General features: G+C 36.7%; 1 protein-coding gene across 1 annotated transcript; it reads left to right on the top strand.

The window, feature by feature from the left end:
* The first annotated feature begins 950 nt into the window (after positions 1-950).
* Positions 951-18,277, top strand: fhdc2 (FH2 domain containing 2). Its single transcript, XM_065249219.2, has 12 exons — positions 951-1,121; positions 2,613-3,116; positions 3,904-3,965; positions 11,934-12,036; positions 12,363-12,448; positions 12,592-12,692; positions 12,891-12,961; positions 13,039-13,146; positions 14,614-14,684; positions 15,478-15,595; positions 15,669-15,833; positions 16,107-18,277. The coding sequence occupies exons 2-12, from the start codon at positions 2,784-2,786 to the stop codon at positions 17,538-17,540; spliced, it is 2,652 nt and encodes an 883-aa protein (XP_065105291.2). The 5' UTR covers positions 951-1,121; positions 2,613-2,783; the 3' UTR covers positions 17,541-18,277.
* Positions 18,278-18,506: the final 229 nt, after the last annotated feature.

The following is an 18,506-nucleotide window of genomic DNA, read 5'->3' as shown; positions in this document are numbered from 1 at the left end:
AAATAAAATGGGCTATTTATCAAGTACAACAAAAAAGACTTGTTTGTAAAAAATTCAGATGGCACGCCCAAGACATATATTACACAGAAAAACAGCAGTGAAGATTTTAAGATCTGCTCCAGAAATCAGCGGTTTATCAGTCATGCATGTAAAATAATTGTATAATATATTGCATTTTCTGTTTTTGCACATCTGATTTGTGTTGAATTAATACTTTAACATCTGTTTATCAGTCTGCTATTTCTGTCATTTCTATGAATTATAAATAAAAATGTATTAAACTGTTAGCAATATTTTCAGATGAAAGATTGTTCTTATAAATCAGTTATTAATCACAGTATTAATAGATTGAAGGGCATAACCTATTAAACACTATACACCTCTGAGTATAATGTTTAAAGAGTGAGACTTAACGCCTGTACATTCACCTGATAGATTCTGGTTTGGGGGATTCTGTTTTTCTGTTTTTCGGGATTTGGCTAAATCTCCAAACCTGCTGTGTTTTCCCCATATGATGCTCAGCTTACTTCATCTTGAGTTCTCATCACCAAAAGTGATCAAAGTCCTGCATGATGCATGAAAGATTACAGAGACCGGTCTTTAGTTTGATAACAAACTGACAAGAACATCAGAGACTATATTATATAAATGAGAACTGATCTTTTATATCTCAACCAATCTCAGGTTATTTTTAAGCGAGAGTGAAGCTGTTTTGATATCAGTGATCTTCAAATTAATAATATATACAAAATATAACATCTTAAGCACTACGTCATAAATCGTTTGTGAAATCGACATATTTTTGTTTGTATCAGTAGGGTAAACAAGTAAGGTTAAATATTTATTAGTTATGAGCACAGCTTTTTATCTTGTAGTTTGGTAAATTCTCTAGGGGGAAACCCAAGCGAGCACGATGTGTCTGTGTTCTGCGCATGCGCGTGTGGCGCGAGCGCTCTAAAAAGTGTAGTGAGTTTTGGGGTTTTCGGCTGTGTGTGTATAAGTTGGTCCTGTAGCAGAGTTTACTGTGAGTTTACTTTCTGCGTGTAGTGGATGTTTGTCATTACGTTGAAACCTCATTTCTTTTTAAGTAGGATTACTTCTATAATTATACGAAACAAAGTGTAAGTATCAGTTTTTTTATGCACTGTTTGCGCGGTACTGTACAGACAGACTTGTAATATTTTCATCGACTGCTGCGTAGTATGTGTTTTTTATCATTGTATTTCTCGTTATTTAAGGCATTTGTCGGTTTATTTTGCCTTGTTTGAAATGTATCGGGCAGTTTTAACTTACACATCGCGCTCATTGCATGCTTTACTGACATTCTCAAACTCAGGGTTGTTTGATTTTTTTGGATATATTAGCTGGTCCACTATAAGCAATATAGTTAATGTATAATTGTTTATTTCTGTCCATGTAAAAGGACAAAACTTTAAATGTCTACAAATTTACAAAAATTTAAACTCCTTGCACTCACTCTTAAGGAAATATCTTATTGAAAGTTGCTCAAAAGCCGTTGGTCGGTCGTTTATACGTTCCCATTAATTTAGTCTCAGCTTTTAAATGTTTTGTTTTGTGCAGATGTATCAGATGTTTGCTTATATAGCGCGCTCAGGTGGATTTGTGGAGAATATAAAGAAGCGCCTTACTGTACCCGTCACATGCGTACGATGCGTCGCGTTTGTAGCGCATCTCAACGCCTCTTCATTCAGTTTCAAAAACGCGTGACATGGAGCTATCTTTATTAGCTCTTTATGATTAAATCTACTGAAATTGTTCTTGTTATAAAGAGATTGCAGTTTTTTTCTGGTTATTTATAGTACCATGTAAGACAATGCGCGTTATTTAATTCCATCAATCTTGTATATGCTTTCATTAAATTGCGCTGTATACGGATATATCATATTGGTCACACCAATTGGTTCTATATACTGATATCAGTTTTTGAAAAAGCCATATGCTCAACAACAATGTGCAAAGTAAAGAATAAAATATACAGTGTTGTGTAAAATGGTTTATTATTCCCTAAAACTTTACACTTTTTTCCTTTTTGGCTTAATGTTGTTTACTCATAAAATAATGTAAGTAGTACGTTCATTGTTTCCAGTCACAGTGTGTTTGATGGTTTTGCTCAGATTTTCTCTCTCTTTGTCCTGTGTCTTCATTCATATCCATTAACTGAAGTGCAGCAAGAGCAGATGTGATAGTAGGAAATGTGGAGGACTCGCATCCCCTCCAACCCTCGGGTTAAACCGTGAGGACTGGCAGATAAAGAGATGAAGCTCATAGTCATTACAGACACCCTTGTGTTAATTGAGACACAAGAGTTACCAGGTGCCTGACTAAACCCCACAGGCTCACTTTTAGTTGTGTGACGGCTGTAAACAACCTCATTGTTGATCAGAGATGTGTGCTTAAAACACGCAAGTGGGCTTGAATACCATGATGTCATCTTCTTACGCGATGTTGTAAGCAGTAGTTCTAGATAACAAACATTCAATCTATATTAGAGGGTCGAGATTGCTCTGGATTTGAGTTTTAAATAAAATTTTAGAAATGGCTTGATGGGTTGTGTTCTACAACAGTCTAATGGATTTGTTCCTCCACTACAGATAAACACCAGGAACATAACAACAGCATCAAAGTGAGGAACACATGCGATTGGACATCGTCCACCTCCTGAACTTTTATCTGTCTTAGTTATCCACATCGTTTCAAACTCTTGGCCTTTACATGGAACATACCTTCATCATTCTGGCGCACAGGAACAGGTAGTGAGAGTCATGGCAGCTGTCCCAGTCCCGCCACCCCCCCTAATCCCCCCTCCACCCCCTCCTCCACCTCCTCCTGCTTTGGTCAGCGCTATGACCCGCAGTGACTCCGCTCGTAAAAACAGACTTCGTAATCTGAACTGGGAGCGTATCCCACGGGAGCGTGTGGAGGGGCGCAGGAGCGTGTGGAGCGGATCACTGGATGACGATGAGGACTTCTCCATAGACTTGAACTCTCTGGATGAGCTGTTTGCCCAGAAAGCAGACAGCAAACCGGAAAGGGTCAACAGCTTTCGACGAAGTTTGATGCACTGCGGGTCTCTGCATGAAACTAACATTGACAAAGTAAGCATGAATGTAAAATAGTTACCACAATAATGAAATGCTGCCAGTGCTTCAGTAAAGAATTTTTGGATTTGAAAGAGAAAAAGTGATTTGAAATGTGACTTCTGCATGTTACCCCCAACACACACCAACACACACACACACCCGGGGCAGTGGGCAGCTATCATTGCAGTGCCCGGGGAGCAGTCACAACCTGTCGGCTGCGAAACTCAAACCCGCGAATGTTCGAGTTACTCTGTGACCATTAGGTCCCAACTGCTTCTTGAAAACATCACTGAAAGATAGTTAAGCACTTTCAAAGGTCTTTCAGTGTAGTGACTTGTTGATACCCAGCAAGCAATTTTGCATCTAATAGCCAACCAAACACAGCCCAGACATCTAAGCTAAGATTTGTGTCAATTTTCTGTCAAAATTTCTGTCAGTGGAAATTGAATATACTTCTAATCATAGCCAAAAATAATAATAATAATTAAATAAAAAAAGCAAACAGCTTGTAATCACTGTTGACTTCAGACATCTCATGAGTTATTTAGACAAAAACGACATATAACCAAATTAAAGTTTATTTTGGCTAGAAGTGGGTTACTCATAACCGGATAATATTGGGTGGTCTATGGTTCAAGATGACTATTGCTTGCTGGGATGTGTTGAAAAGCTAGATTACAATGTTTTTTTCAAGTCATTGCATCTGTTGTAAGCAAAACTAGTTTTAAATGTTAAAAATGTATGGTACATTTTCTGCAAACAAAGTTTATATTCATGACTTAATACTTGTTTCTCTTTGAAGGTTACGCTGCTTGACTCAAAACGCAGCATGAATGTTGGAATATTTCTACGGCAATTGAAAATGTAAGTTTTTCTTTTCATTATTGGTCAATATAATTTCCAAACATGTAATCTCATTTGTCATTGGTTCATAACGATCAGATTTATCGGTTGAGTTACACAAGTAATGGGGTCAGATTTTACTACAGATTGAGATTAAAGAGACTTAAAGGGACAAGCAAGTGAAATAAATAAATTAGATACAAAACTTACATTGAACTAAACAACAAATTAAAAGTTCACAAGGTTTCCACAGGTCAGGGAATTTCTGGAATATCATTGAATTTTTACAGGTATTTTGCATACATTGAAAGTCAAGGAATTTTATATATTGTTTATCCAAGTCATGGAAAATCAAGGATTTTTGTTTGTTGCTTTAAATTTTTGTTTCCATTTATCAAAATGTTCCACTTGTTGACTTGTTGTGACATAAACCGGTGTTTCCCAACCTTTTTGATAAGTAAAAAAATCATATGGGACAACACTATCACAATAAGCATTAACAGAACTGCACAAACCTGTATTGCAATGCCTAAATGACTTGTTAAACTGGAATATTATACTGGATTAAATGTAGTACTCATATTTAATGTGACTTAATCTTGTAATGAAAACAAGGCTGGAATTGATGACAGTGACACACGCAGCTGTGATCCAGGCGTGTTAAAAGTGAAAAAGTGTCAACTGTTGTAAAAACAATCCAGAAAAGTGACCAGTCCTTTAAAATAATCTGAAATGGTAATTTATGCATCAGAAACACTCCAGCGAGATGTTGGGTTTGGGGGTAGGATTAGGATAAAAACAGCATTCATCCGGCGAGATTTCACAAGATTTTCGGCAGTTGCTTTATTCCTTCTAGAGTAGGGGTGTCACGATTCTCCAAATCCTTGATTAGATTACATTTTCCATTCTAAAGTCACGATTCGATTCTCAATTTTTACTTTTTTTAAGCACAAAAAAATGCTATGTCATTTTTAGACTAGACTTTTATGAAATATAATATCTGACCTTGAACCCGGAGATGCCCTGCCATGTTAGTCGTGCTGCCAGTGGAAAAATATGGTACACGCACATACCTGATAAAACCAAACTTCCTGTCAGATGAACATTCCTGTCAGTACTCTGCACCTTAAAAAGCGCTTTTATTACCGTCAGACGAGATTGTAAGACTATACCCCAATAAGTCATGTTTAAATGCTGTTTTCATAACTCTTAAGCACCTGAAATAAGTTGTTGTGAAACTTAAATGGATCTCAGTTCAGAGAAACGGCCGGTCCTGGCACAGACGCCGTTCTGCTGTGCACGCGTGTGTGCTCTGTTCTGATTGAAGTTCAGTTCAGTTGAAGGCGGGAGGCGCTTGTTGTTGTTTGTTTCCCATGTAAAGAGCAGTTCATGTGGTGTCTCCTTCATCTGCCATGTTATCTTTTAACTGGCTGTGGCTAGCGAAGTTAGAGGAGGTTGACTCACAGCACTCAACACGTGTGTTTTTTTCCCACTTGGCAAGCCAACCGGACGTGACATGGGGGCGTGGTAGCATCGACGATTCCTTTTTTTAATTCGAAGTTCTAGATTGTGACTTTATTTCAATCGATTTCGATTTAAAGTCGAAGCATGACACCCTTATTCTAGACACAACCGTCTGCTCTGCCTTCTTTATACTGGCAGCTCATCTCCTGTCATAAATATATCTTACATAATCAGTGTTGTGATATCAATCTTGGGCTGGTCAAGATTTTTGATCTTATCCCAATCTTATGGGTATATTTTAACTTCAACTTCTGTTAAGATTAAAATTTGGGCTGTCTTTGCCAGTTAAATGAAGTAATAGACGGTCATCTTTCAATGTCAAATCATAATTGGCCTCATTTATCAATCTAATGTAGAAACAAGCAAAGATCCGTACGCAGATATCATCTTACGTCAGGGCTCACGTGTGATTCATAAAACATTTGTATGCCGCCAATCTGATGGTACGAATGATCATACGTTGATAAATGTGGTGGATGATACCTTTCGTAATTTAAATATGTTGCCCATATAAATAAAGCCTCAACCCTAGAGTTTACTACATGAAGAAACATAACCCGGCCATGCAGAGGAACGTCTCCATGGATACTGAACTTTGACCTTTCAAGTTCAAACAAAATAGCTTGAATAGCAAAATAAAAGGATTCTTGTAATTTCTCTCTCTCTTGCATGCACGGGAGCTGTGTGTAAATTAAATGCTGTCTCATTTCTTTCTGTACTTGGACAGCGGTTTAGGCCAGTGGTTCTCAAACTTTTTCAGCGTGCGCCCCCCCTTGTATACGGTGCATTCCTTCGCGCCCGCCCCCCCCCAAAAAAAAATGTATGACAAAAAAACTGTTCTGAAACATAACAATTTAATTAAACAAAACATTAAATTATACATAGTGGTGCTGTTGGTTTGTAGCCTTATTTTTTTAGGTTTAATTACACAGAATTCATGATAATGTATTTTATAAAATTTTGTTAAACTGGGGCCCCCCTGGCACCTTCTCGCGACCCCCCTGTTTGAGAACCACTGGTTTAGGCTGTTGAAAGTTAGTAAAGCTTTATAGCGCTCACTGTAGTAATTACTATAAGTTTTACTGTAGTAAAAGGATTTTTTTTTTGTGGAAAACTTTGAGCAAGTCTTATTTTCTGTTTATTAAACTAAATGAAAACACTATTTCTAACTTTTGCACATTATTCCTTTTTTAGATAGGATATCAAACGGGTAAAACATACATCGTCTCGCTTACTCAGAAAACTTGCGTACAGGAAGTGAAACCTGACGTGAGATTTGATCGTAGTCACTGCTTGTGTCCATATTAATAAGTCTTGTGTGGAAACAAACGTACGCACACTTTTCTATCATACTTTCGTATAATTGAGACACCTTATATTTCTGTTTTCACAAATTTGTGCATTATGTAATTATAATTGTGTAATTGTGTTAATTTCCACAATAGTGTACATCTCTGTTGTTAAATGAATGGATTAACAGTGATACATTATATCTGCTCTATAGAGATCTTTATGAACTGTTAAACAAACACTGGTTTAGCGGCAGTAAAGTTGATGTTTCAGGATATTCAGGAAGGGCTGTGATTTGGTCCCATTTGTTAGAAACAGGAACTGAAGGTTTATAGAGAGAGACTTTAACACTTCAGACGGGCGACAGCAGCAGCAGGTTGTTTATTTTAGACCTCAGACGAAGAATGAATGTGTGAATGAAAAGTGACCTGACGACAAGGGTTACGATGATGTTCTCCAATCAGAACAGCTGGATTTAATGGTCAATGAAAGAAGTCAAAGGTCACACCTGCTAAATCTCTATAAAAACTTGTCAAAGTTTTGCTGTAAATGTGCCTTTTTTGAATCAGACCATTTTAAAGAAGTGTTATCCTATTCAGTGTTATTTATTCAGCAGATTAGACAGGAAGTCATAAATCATTAATGGTCCGTGAGTCTCTTTGAATGCAATGGTTTTTGTTGTTTTAAAGGAAAGTCTATGTTGTCATGTCTAAACTTGTGTCCTGTATACACATGTGGATACTCTTGGTCTCATTTCAGTTTGAAAAGCTCTCTTAATGAGACATCTGAAATCTGTCAGAACATGTGAAGGAATTACACTGAAATCCCCACGTTTGTCTAAACACTTTTTTATTTGCTGTAAGCTTATATAAGCGCAGACTTTTGAAGTGTGGGCGGTGGGGTGTGAATTATAATCCACTGTGGTCAAAACAGGACTTTGTTCTTCAAGTCCCTGTACCTTTAATTATTTCATGTTGAACTCTAATACTCTAACATTTATAATTACAGCTCATGAAAGGCAAAGATAAATTAGTGTGGTACAGGATCAGATGTCAGTATCTTCTGTCTAAACCAATAGTAAAAACCCTTTTAGACACCTTAAGATTCTATTCTTTCCTAATGTTCATTTACCTTCGTTGTGGCTGTTTTGTTATCAATTTCAAAAAGCAAATACATTCAGAGGCTCTTTACAGAACAATGCTTTCAACCAATAACAGAAAACTTGTTTAAGTGACTGACAATGGCATTATTGTGGCCTGATCATACAAACTACAGGACTGGTGGCCTACAGGACTGTGGTTTGTGTTACTCAAAATACAAAATGCATTAATGCTTTTTTACCAACAAAGTTTGCTAGTTTTTGTGTTTTATAGTCCAGGTTGTTTCCTTACAAGGTAACATCGCCATCTATTGGCCTAGCACACACAATACGGTGCGTTTAGTCTTTTTTGCAGATCTGTGTAAACGTGAATGTTTTTGACAGCATTTTCATGTGTAGTTTTTCAAAAACGCAAGGGGTTTATGTTTTTACGACATTATTGTTGTGTAAACAAAACTTGTGATTTTAATTGTTTCAAAAACACCAGGAGTTGGCAGGTTTTGTCCACTTAAGCCCGATTTATAGTCGTGCGTAGGTTCTATGCCGTAAGATACTCAAGATATCTCGTCAATTAAGAGAAAACGCTTCCCCGCCAATGACGAGATTTTCCGTCTTTCCGCAATACCGCTATAATCCACCAGGTGGCGCCCTTCCGCAACTTTTTAAACCCGGAAGTATTGCCCTATGGCAAGCTGCTGCATGTCCGTGTCTGTTTTAAAGATCGCTCTGAATGGGATCTCTATGAAAAGTCTGTCACAAAAATGGAATTATCTCTGCTTTTTGCTCAAAATGTGGTGTTTTTGCAGAAACCTACCCATATTCAAAAGCTGATTACAAAAGAACCACTGAAGGTAGGATGAAACGGTATGAAAGCAGAGGGTCTGTTCTTTCATTTGGTATATTGTATGTTTATATATTTAAAGGCATTAAACTTTGGTGAAAATCATGAAAAACGCTGGCGCTGGCTGGCAACTTTTTTTAAAAACGCGGGGGGTGAAAGAGATAATATTATGTCATCATAACTAACGTTACTTATGTGTAACCAAACCGTGTGAAAATCTGGAAAAAATTTGAGGAGTTATGATAGTTGTAGTTTGGGATACACCTTCCTCAGTAGAAATAAATGCAGAAGGGGCGCATTGGGGACCCATCCAAGATGGCAGCCGCACTGATTTGTCATCTCCAATTGGCCAAGTCCGTCTATGGGCCCTATTTTAAGGATCTAAGTGCATTGTCTAAAGCGCACAGCACAACGTCTAAATGGGCGTGTCCGAATCCACTTTTGCTAATTTAACGAGGGGAAAAATGGTTTGTGCGCCAAGCGCACGGTCGAAAAGGGTTGGTCCTTTTTTTTAATGAGTAATGGGAGTATAAAGGCGTAACGTGCAATAAACCAATGAGAGTCTCAGCTCTAATCCCCTTTAAAAGCCAGTTGCGCTGGCGCTGTGTCTAATCCCTATTTAGATGACGGACTTTGTAAACTGAAAAACTAAGCAGAGGAAGAAGATCCCCAGTTTAAGATTAATGTTAAATAATTGTGTTGTTTTTCACTTGTTTGAAATTGTTATTTTTTATTAAAACCTTTAAACCCTGTTTTCTTTTAGTCATGGAAGTAAAAAAGCAGGCTTTTAATTCACTGTAAAACCAAACAGTAAAACTAACTTTAAATAGAAAGTACCTGGTACTCAAAATGTGCCAAAAAGTTTTATTTTTGAGTTCATTCTACATCTATCATAGATTTAAGTTAACAGTAAATCTTTTTTTGAGTTTTTACAACTACACCAAAGGTAAAGAGTTTAGGGAACTTGAAAAGATTCAACCATAATTAAATATTTTAAGTCAAAAGCCCTCTAGTGGCGGTTTTTACCAAAAAGTGACATCATCATTGAAAGGGCACTCAGACGTGTTTTAAACGGATGAATTTGCTCTTGGATGCAAATAATTACAAACTTTTGGTGGTTGTGATGAGTTCAATTTGCCAGGTAAGCTAAGAAAGAGTCTGTCACTGCAAATTTACTTCATTTTAAAGTTAAATCAACACCATTGGTTGAGGCGGTTCAGCTCCCAGCATGCTTTGCATGAGCCCGCAAAACGAGAGCATTTTTTGAAATTAAGTGATATTTATGTGTTTTTTAGTAAATAAAAAGACTCAGTAGTGTTAAACATTTATTTATCTTGGAGATTTAGAAAAGTTTGTTATTTTTTTAGTTTTGTGCTTACATTGTTCAGAAGTGTAGTGCCTGTGCTTAGGCTTTAGGTCAATAATGTGTTGCTTTATCATATAAACAATACCTATGTGGAAGTCAGCACTGAGCTCAGTCTCAACACACTTTCACTGGTATCAAATTTTCATGAGTCACAAGATATGTTTCTGTGATTTGTGAACAAAACTTGAATATTTTGAGTACTCTGAACTTGTGAGGTTTTACAGTGTTCTGTTAAGTTGTAAAATGTAGATATTTGAGTAAAGGAAACTTAAGAAAAACAAAGCAATCAGTTGCCAAAAAATATTTACGTAAAACAACTACTACTATTTAAGTTACATAAATTATATAATTTAATTTAAATAAGACTTTATCTAAGTTTAGATAAATACATTTTTTTGATTTGAATTGAAGTTTTCAGTACTCAAAACTTTTAAGTTGGCAAACTTAGAAAAATAGAGGCAATCATTTGCCTCAAATTTTTTGAGTTAGTAGAACTAATCCGGGTTTACAGTGTTGCTTTAAATTTATGGCTATCCAATTTCATCAAAAAATTATTTACAACTATGTAAGAAAAGGTTTGTACTCTAAAAATACTTTATTTGTAACAAACAGGAGATAAAGAATTTACAAACAGCTCTCTGCGCGTTTCAGCACTTGGACAGCGTCAGTTTTTTTTAAGCATTACTTAAAATGTTTTCTCATCTCACCATATCCACATGTACAGACTCATCATATACAATAAATCTGTGAGGTAGCATTTAAAAAAAACATTTAAAATAGATGCATTTGTTTAAAGCAAAGCATTTATTTACTTACCAGGCTACAGGTGAAGCAGCTCTTTGCGTCTTCTAACATCTCATTTATGTCTAAGAGACTCAATAATAATCTTTTACATTCAATCCTTTAATCTTTCATAATTAAAAGCGTTTTTGTGCTGTTGCGCATTCATGTATGTGATAAGCAAACCTGCGTTGTCGTCCCGTTTATAGGCGCATATTACTAATGCGCTCTTTAAATAACAAAAAACATTTTGCGCCACTGACTTTAGACTTTCGACCAGGAATGCAAATTTTGCCCATGGGTGCAAAAGTGGGCATGCATTTGCTATTTAAACAACTTGGCGCTAAACGTGAAAATGATAAATGCGCAGGTTGGAAACTAGCAAAAGACACTTGCGTTGCGTATTGCGCCGGGTGTAAGATAGAGCCCTAAAGCTGTTTCTCAATGTCAAGGATACTTCCATGGCAGGACTGGTCCTTACAAGTCACTTCCTTCAGAGGCTAGGCAAGGCTCCTCTTTAGCATTTGGAGAACACGTAAATGGAACAGGCTAGCAAGTACACGTCATTGTGTAATTATTTCAGTGAGAAGGTGTGCTTTCAGCACTGCGAACATAGGATTGTGGGTGATTTCAGAGCGCGAAGGCTACACATATGCATCATTTCCTGTGTATGGGATATTTCTCGAATGAAGGACTCAGTCCTTGGTTAAAATTCCAAGGATTCTCGACAATAGAACAGAAGTGGCATGCTCGAAATTTTGGCTTCTGAGGATCCTTCCTGACATTGAGAAATGTCTATGGCAAGCACCTACAGACGGTATCCGCCTGCCGTTTTTAGCCACGTTTAAATGCGTTTGGTGTATACGCCGCCTCACAGTGATGGGCTTGCAACAGAAAGCATTACACCAGAATATACACATATTAAAATACACAGATCTTCCAGTAAGCTTTATTTAAAATTATAAGTACGTTATAGATGTTTATTTGACTTGAACATGAGCTATTGTAAAGCCATGTTTTGAACTCTGTTGGATCAGATTTGTTATGATGTAGAAAGTGATTTTCACAGACTGTTCCCTTTTGTTGAAGTGCTGCCAATGAGATTGTAGAAGATGTGAGGCGAGGAGTCGGCCAGCGTTACGGAGCAGAGAAACTCTCAGAGCTCTGCAAACTTCTTCCTGATAAAGATGAGGTATGAAGTCATCTCTGACATTCACTGTTTACACACAATAACACAAACACCCTACTCTAGAGGTATGTTTCAGATGTGAATGTGTGTTTGTAATAAACTTTGGTGCATCATCTCTTATCATTTGTGCATGACACCTCAAATCTTCTAGATATTATTTCTTTAAGCAACTAGACAGATAAAAATCATTGAAAATCCTACAGACTTGGTTTGGGCTCTTTTGACTTATACAACCAGGAAAACACCAGAGCTATCAGTCAGATATCAACATGTTTAAAGTCGATTTTTACACAATACTAAATGTAAAAATCTACTTTGATTTTGTCCAGGAGACCAGACTGAAGAAGTTCAGTGGTGATCGTAGTTTACTGCCAGAATCAGATCTCTTCATACTCTCACTGGTGGAGTTACCAAGGTAAAAATTGTTGACCAAACACTCACTTATTTATTTCTTAACCTTTACCATCCTGTCAGATCTTTTCTCTAACATAAATGTTTCATGATGTTTATCTGGCTGCCGTTCCTCTCTTTATCATCATCATGATGTGACCCCTTCAGCTTTCGTATGCGTTTGGATGTCATGATCCTCCAGCAGGAGTTTGACCCTGCGGTGTCCTCCATCTGTGTGGCGGCCAGATGTCTGGGAGAGGCGGCTCGAGGTAAACACTCATTTGTTTGGACCTTTCAAAGTGTAGAATCCTTCAGCTCTCCTCTTAAATCAATTTTACATGTGAGCCATGAACAAACGCTGCAACAGATCTGTGCACGAGGTCCTGTAGTTTCAGATCTGATACTTGATGTAATAAGTGAAACCTCATGATGATGTGATTGATGTTGGTTTGGTCTTCTTCATGCAGAGCTGCTGAGCTGCCCTGAGCTTCATTATATCCTGCGCTTGGTGCTCAAGGCTGGAAACTATATGAATGCTGTAAGTGTTCACCGTTTATACGCTTGAATCAAGCATGATTCTTGTAGGAGTCAGTCTGACCTCTCTGGTGTGTTTAGGGAGGTTATGCCGGGAATGCTGCCGGATTCAGGATTTCCTCTTTACTCAAACTGGCAGACACAAAGGCCAACAAACCAGGCATGAACCTCCTTCATTTTGTTGCCATGGTAAGTGCCTTAAAAATCACATGGCATCACTTTCACTTTCATTATTTACACTGTAAAGGATTTTGTGGGTTTTTTCAGCATATGTTTTAACACACATTTATTTGTATTTACTGTATACTTTCTGCTTTTATTGACAAACCAGTATGCATAAGACTAAGATCAATGTCAAACATTAGTTAATATTAGGGCTGTCAAAAGATTATTTGCGATTAATATATATATATATATATATATATATATATATATATATATATATATATATATATATATATATATAAATGTTTGTATTTAAGAAACATTTACATGTATATTTATATATATTTTGATATATTTTATATTATAAAAATTATAAATTCATACATATATGTGTGTATTTATATATACATAATATATACACACAGTACACACACACACACATATTATGCAAACACAAACCTTTATTTTGTTTGTGATTAATCGCAATTAATCTTTTGACAGCCCTAGTTAATAGATTTTATTGACCATGCTTTGGCTGTGGAAATCAGAGAAACGCATTGCACTTCTTGAGAATGGTCACCATATTGCTAGTTTATGTTCAGGGTCATGCTTTTCAAATAAATAAAGTAGGGCTGTCAAAGGATTAACTGCGATTAATCACATACAAAATAAAAGTTTTTTGCATAATTTATGTGTTTGCACTGTGTGTAATTACATTATATATATATATATATATATATATATATATATATATATATATATATATATATATATATATATATATATATATATATATATATATATATATATATATATATATATATATATATATATAATTATATAATTACATAATTATATAGATTATATATATAATCTTTTGACAGCCCTAGTTGATAGAGTTTATTGACTATACTTTATTGCTAGCACTATATTGCTAGTTTATGTTCAGGGTCATTCTTTAAATTTTGGTAAATGAAGTAATCGCGATTAATAACATACAAAATAAAAGTTTGTGTTTGCATAAAATATATATATATGTGTGTGTGTGTGTGTGTGTGTGTGTGTGTGTGTGTGTGTGTGTGTCCGTGCGTGCGTGTGTGTGTGTGTGTTTACTGTGTATATATTATGTGTATACATAAATAAACCCATACATGTATGAATTTAAGAAAATATAATCAATATAATCAAAATATATATAAATATACATGTAAATGTTTCTAAAAATACAAACATTAATGTGTGTGTATTTATATATATATATATATATATATATATATATATATATATATATATATATATATATATATATAATAATTACACACAGTGCACATAAATAAATTATGAAAAAAATCTATTATTTTGTATGCGATTAATCTCAATTAATCTTTTGACAGCCCTAATATACAGCTGTTTGGGTAAAAGTTTAAATGTGCATTGGGACAGAATACAGATAAATGATTCACATTAATGTGTGATGATTTTAAACCACAGGAGGCCGTGAAGAAAAATAAAGATCTGCTGATGTTTCCCAGCCGCTTGACTCGCATCAGTTCAGCATTAAGGTAAGATGATCTGAGATCTAATGAGACCTCTTACAGGTCCTATCAGGGTCATTTTTTATCCCAAAATATTAAGGAATGATGCATTACATCTCGCATGAGAAATTAAGCTTGATTTAAAACCATTTGCATTTTTTGTATTGTGAAATAATTTTATTACCACAATAACACAAATGACTGTTGTCACAAATGATAAAAGTGTATTTGTTGTAATGCTATTTATTGCCTTTTCATTTTGCATGAGGTATGATCCATGATGATAAAATATAATTTGATAAGATGATCATGCACTGCAAAAAACAACTTTCTTACTTAGTATTTTTGTCTTGTTTTCAGTAAAAATATCTAAAAATTCTTAAATTAAGATGTATTTTCTTGATGAGCAAAATGACCTAAGAAAATAAGTCTAGTTTTTAGACAAAAAAAATCGAAACTTTAGTAAATTAGTGCTTAAAACAAGCATACAGAAAAAATGTCTTGAATTAATTTTTTATGAAAAAAGAAAACTTATTTCAAGAAAAATTTTCTTATTCCATTGGCAGATTTTTTTGCTTGTTTTAAGCACTAATTTACTTAAAGTTTAGATTTTTGGTCTAAAAACTAGACTTATTTTCTTAGGTCATTTTGCTCATCAAGAAAATACATCTTGATTTAAGAATTTTTAGATATTTTCACTGAAAACAAGACAAAAATACTAAGTAAGAAAGTCATTTTTTGCAGTGTACTATGTAATATTGAACGGATCATCATATAAAGAAGAACAATCCCTCTGTATTCATATGATGTCCTATGTTAGATTATCAGAAGATTCTGTGGAAGAGGATTTATCACGACTACAGACTCGAATCACAGAACTCCGAATCCGAGCTCAATCAGATGCCGAGATTGAGGAGCAGACCCGATCTTTTCTAGAGGTTTGTCCACATCAGTGTTGAGATTCACACATGCTGATGTTCAAGTTGTGTGTCTAAACTCCTCTTTGTTCAGGTGGCAGACGTGAAGCTTCAGGAAGCTCAGGATGAGCTGGAGATCTTACAGAAGGCCAGTAAAGCACTGATGGAGTTTTTATGTGAAGATGAAAACTCCTTTAAACTTGAGGAGGCCTGTCATATCATCCACTGCTTCTGTCAGCGCTTTCAGAGAGCTGTGCAGGTGAATTAATATACAACACTGATGTCCATTTCATCAGGAGGTCACAGAAACAATATAAAGTAGTTTATATCACAACCTAGAGATGAGAGAGAAAAGATTTTGCCACATAGAATGTCGAATGAACATAATGACCAAAATAATACTTTATTCTTTGTTGCATGCAATATCATTGTCAATAGTTGTATTTCATGTTTAAATCTGACTTGAAAACTGTTTTTATTGTTAATTGTTAATGTAACTTAATATGTTTGTAACATATATTTTTGCTCCCAGGAGAATAGAGAGCGAGAGCTGCAGGAGCAGCGTCGTCTGGCACGTGAGCGTGAGGGCGCTGAAAAGCGTCGCTCTCTGGCCTTGTGCACCGGACTGGAAGCAGAGCGGGAATCGGACGACCTGGAGTGGGCTCTAAAGAGAAGTTTAAGTTACTCAGGGGGCCAACGTAGCCTGAGAAGACACTCGCATTACATCCCTGCATCAGATGAGAGAAAAATAAAGTCTCCGAATTCTGAGGACAGACAAGGATTCAGTCAAGACTCAAGACTAATGGTACAGAACGATGACGCTAACGCTGTTGAAACCGAACTGAGGTTGAAAAAAGAAAGTGTAGAAGGTGAGAGTTTAAGCACAGGTTTCGTATGTGGACTTCATCGAGGTCCAATGGCCACACAGTACACCGTGAAAAGCAACCGTAGGTTGAATGCGAGGACAGTCCCCAGTGATGATGGTGCTTTTGTTGTGTTAGCAGAAACCACTATCGTGACACATCAGCAGGGGGTTGTGAATGTCTCGACGCTCACAGGAATATCCACTAACAAAGTTTGGAAAGTTGAGAAACTGGTTCAGGACACTTCTGAAAGGCTGACACAGATAGTGACCGTTGCCTCTGAGAAGCAGGATTATTGTGCAAATGGCAAAGCGGTTCAGTCGGAAATTGTGCCACGGACACAAGCCGAAACCGACTGTAGCCTGGTTGGAAAGACTTGTTTGAGCTCCTCCTGTCCAGATGAAACTAGTCCAAAAAACCCAGAAAGTGAGCATGTTTATCCTCGAGTTGGAGAGATGCTGGAGTGTCATACACTGGTGAGGGGCTTACGCTCATACGAGAGCCTTTCACCGCCCACGGCACGGCCGGCAACCAATCACTGTTCCAAATGGAAGAAAGAGCGGGAGGCTGAAGAGAGGAATGGTGCTAGCTCGCCGCAAGTTAAGGAGGATTCCCGTCTGGCAAAGACGCCAACGCGAGGACAGACGAAAAGACGAGTCTCCAACAGTAGCAGCATTACAAAGGGGCGCACAAAATCTGAGCCGACTCCTGCCGACGGTCCCGTTGCACGTCCTTCATCTGTACCTTCTACCGCTGTGCGCTCGCAGCTATCCGGACGCCTCACTCTCGTCCAGACGTCTGGAGTGAGACAGAAGGTGAACGTCCAGTCTGACGTCAAACAAAAATGTAACTCTTTAGATAAAGTAAACCAGGACAAAAACAAAAGCCGCGAGCAGTTTGTAAGAGGCTCACAGTTGCGGGTGGCTAAACGGCTGGCCACCAACTCTCCTAACGCGTCACATAGCCCGACTGCTGCTACGACCCCGAAAACCATCCGCACCGCTATCATCAGTGCAGCCAAAGCCAAGAGCACCAAGAGCCCCGTTAACAAAACACCCGGCCCTAAAGCTTCCAGAACTACCTCCCAACCCATGTGGAGATAATATTTGATTGTTTCTAAGGAGCGGTTGTATGGGCATGGTTACTTCCTTTGGTTGATGCCAAGGTTTTTGTAAGACTGTGAACTGAAACTCCTTTCAAAATGACACTAAATATTCATCCATTCTGCTCGGACTGGACAGTTCACTGGATCTTGAGCAGAACGTCCACCTTCTTCTCCATTCATTCACGTGTTATGTTTTTCACCTACCATTGATTCTCATTCATGTTCAGACTATGGAGACTCTACCTCTGAACACTTATGTGTAATCTATACGGGTAACAGCGCACATCTGATGTCTGACAACAACCTTTCTTCAATATGTGTTTTTCTTGCCATCTTAGATTGTTAGCTCTATATTAAGACCTTTATTTAATTTTAAACTGATTGAGCTGCCATAGTCAAAGAGACGACAGTAAATGATTGAAGCGTGGTGAGACAGCACAGTCTCTCTTTGCTGGACTAACTCAGTCAAATTGACGGCACATCACAGTTTGATAGAAAACAGTGAGGTGAAACGCAATAATAATGTAATAATTTATAAAACTAGATCCCAAAGCAAATGATTTCATGTGAATATGTTGAGTTCTTTCACTTTGATGCACTTTACAGATGAAAGAGATTTGATTCTGGTAAAAATGATCTCTAAAGTAATCTGCTGTACTCGTCTTAACTGTTTTGAAAACATTGACGCCGTTTTCTAATATTTGTATTTTTAAATTAAAGAGAATTTATAAATAAAAGCAGATTTTAACTTTTCATTCGTTGTATGTTTGATATAACTTACAAACAAATACAAATACACATTGATATTATTATACTAGTTCATCTTAAAGAGGTCATGACATGTTTTGTTTTATTTAAAAAATTGCTGTAATTATGCAGCTGGTTGCCAGGAACTTACTGTAGAAGGTAAAGACTGAAAACTGTTGCCAGTAAATAACATAAATATAAAATCTACAGTAAGTTT

The sequence above is a fragment of the Paramisgurnus dabryanus genome, chromosome 16 (genome assembly GCF_030506205.2).
Source record: "Paramisgurnus dabryanus chromosome 16, PD_genome_1.1, whole genome shotgun sequence".
NCBI lineage: Eukaryota > Metazoa > Chordata > Actinopteri > Cypriniformes > Cobitidae > Paramisgurnus > Paramisgurnus dabryanus.
Note: the sequence above shows the minus strand (reverse complement) of the source record. Positions and strands in the feature narration are given on the sequence as shown.

Bases quoted from the DNA above. Each gene is read 5' to 3' on its own strand.
- fhdc2 (XM_065249219.2), top strand. From the start codon at position 2,784: ATGGCAGCTGTCCCAGTCCCGCCACCCCCCCTAATCCCCCCTCCACCC. The intron at 12,693-12,890 runs GTAAACACTCAT...TTCTTCATGCAG, and splicing joins TCTGGGAGAGGCGGCTCGAG to AGCTGCTGAGCTGCCCTGAG. The intron at 15,834-16,106 runs GTGAATTAATAT...TTTTGCTCCCAG, and splicing joins GCTTTCAGAGAGCTGTGCAG to GAGAATAGAGAGCGAGAGCT.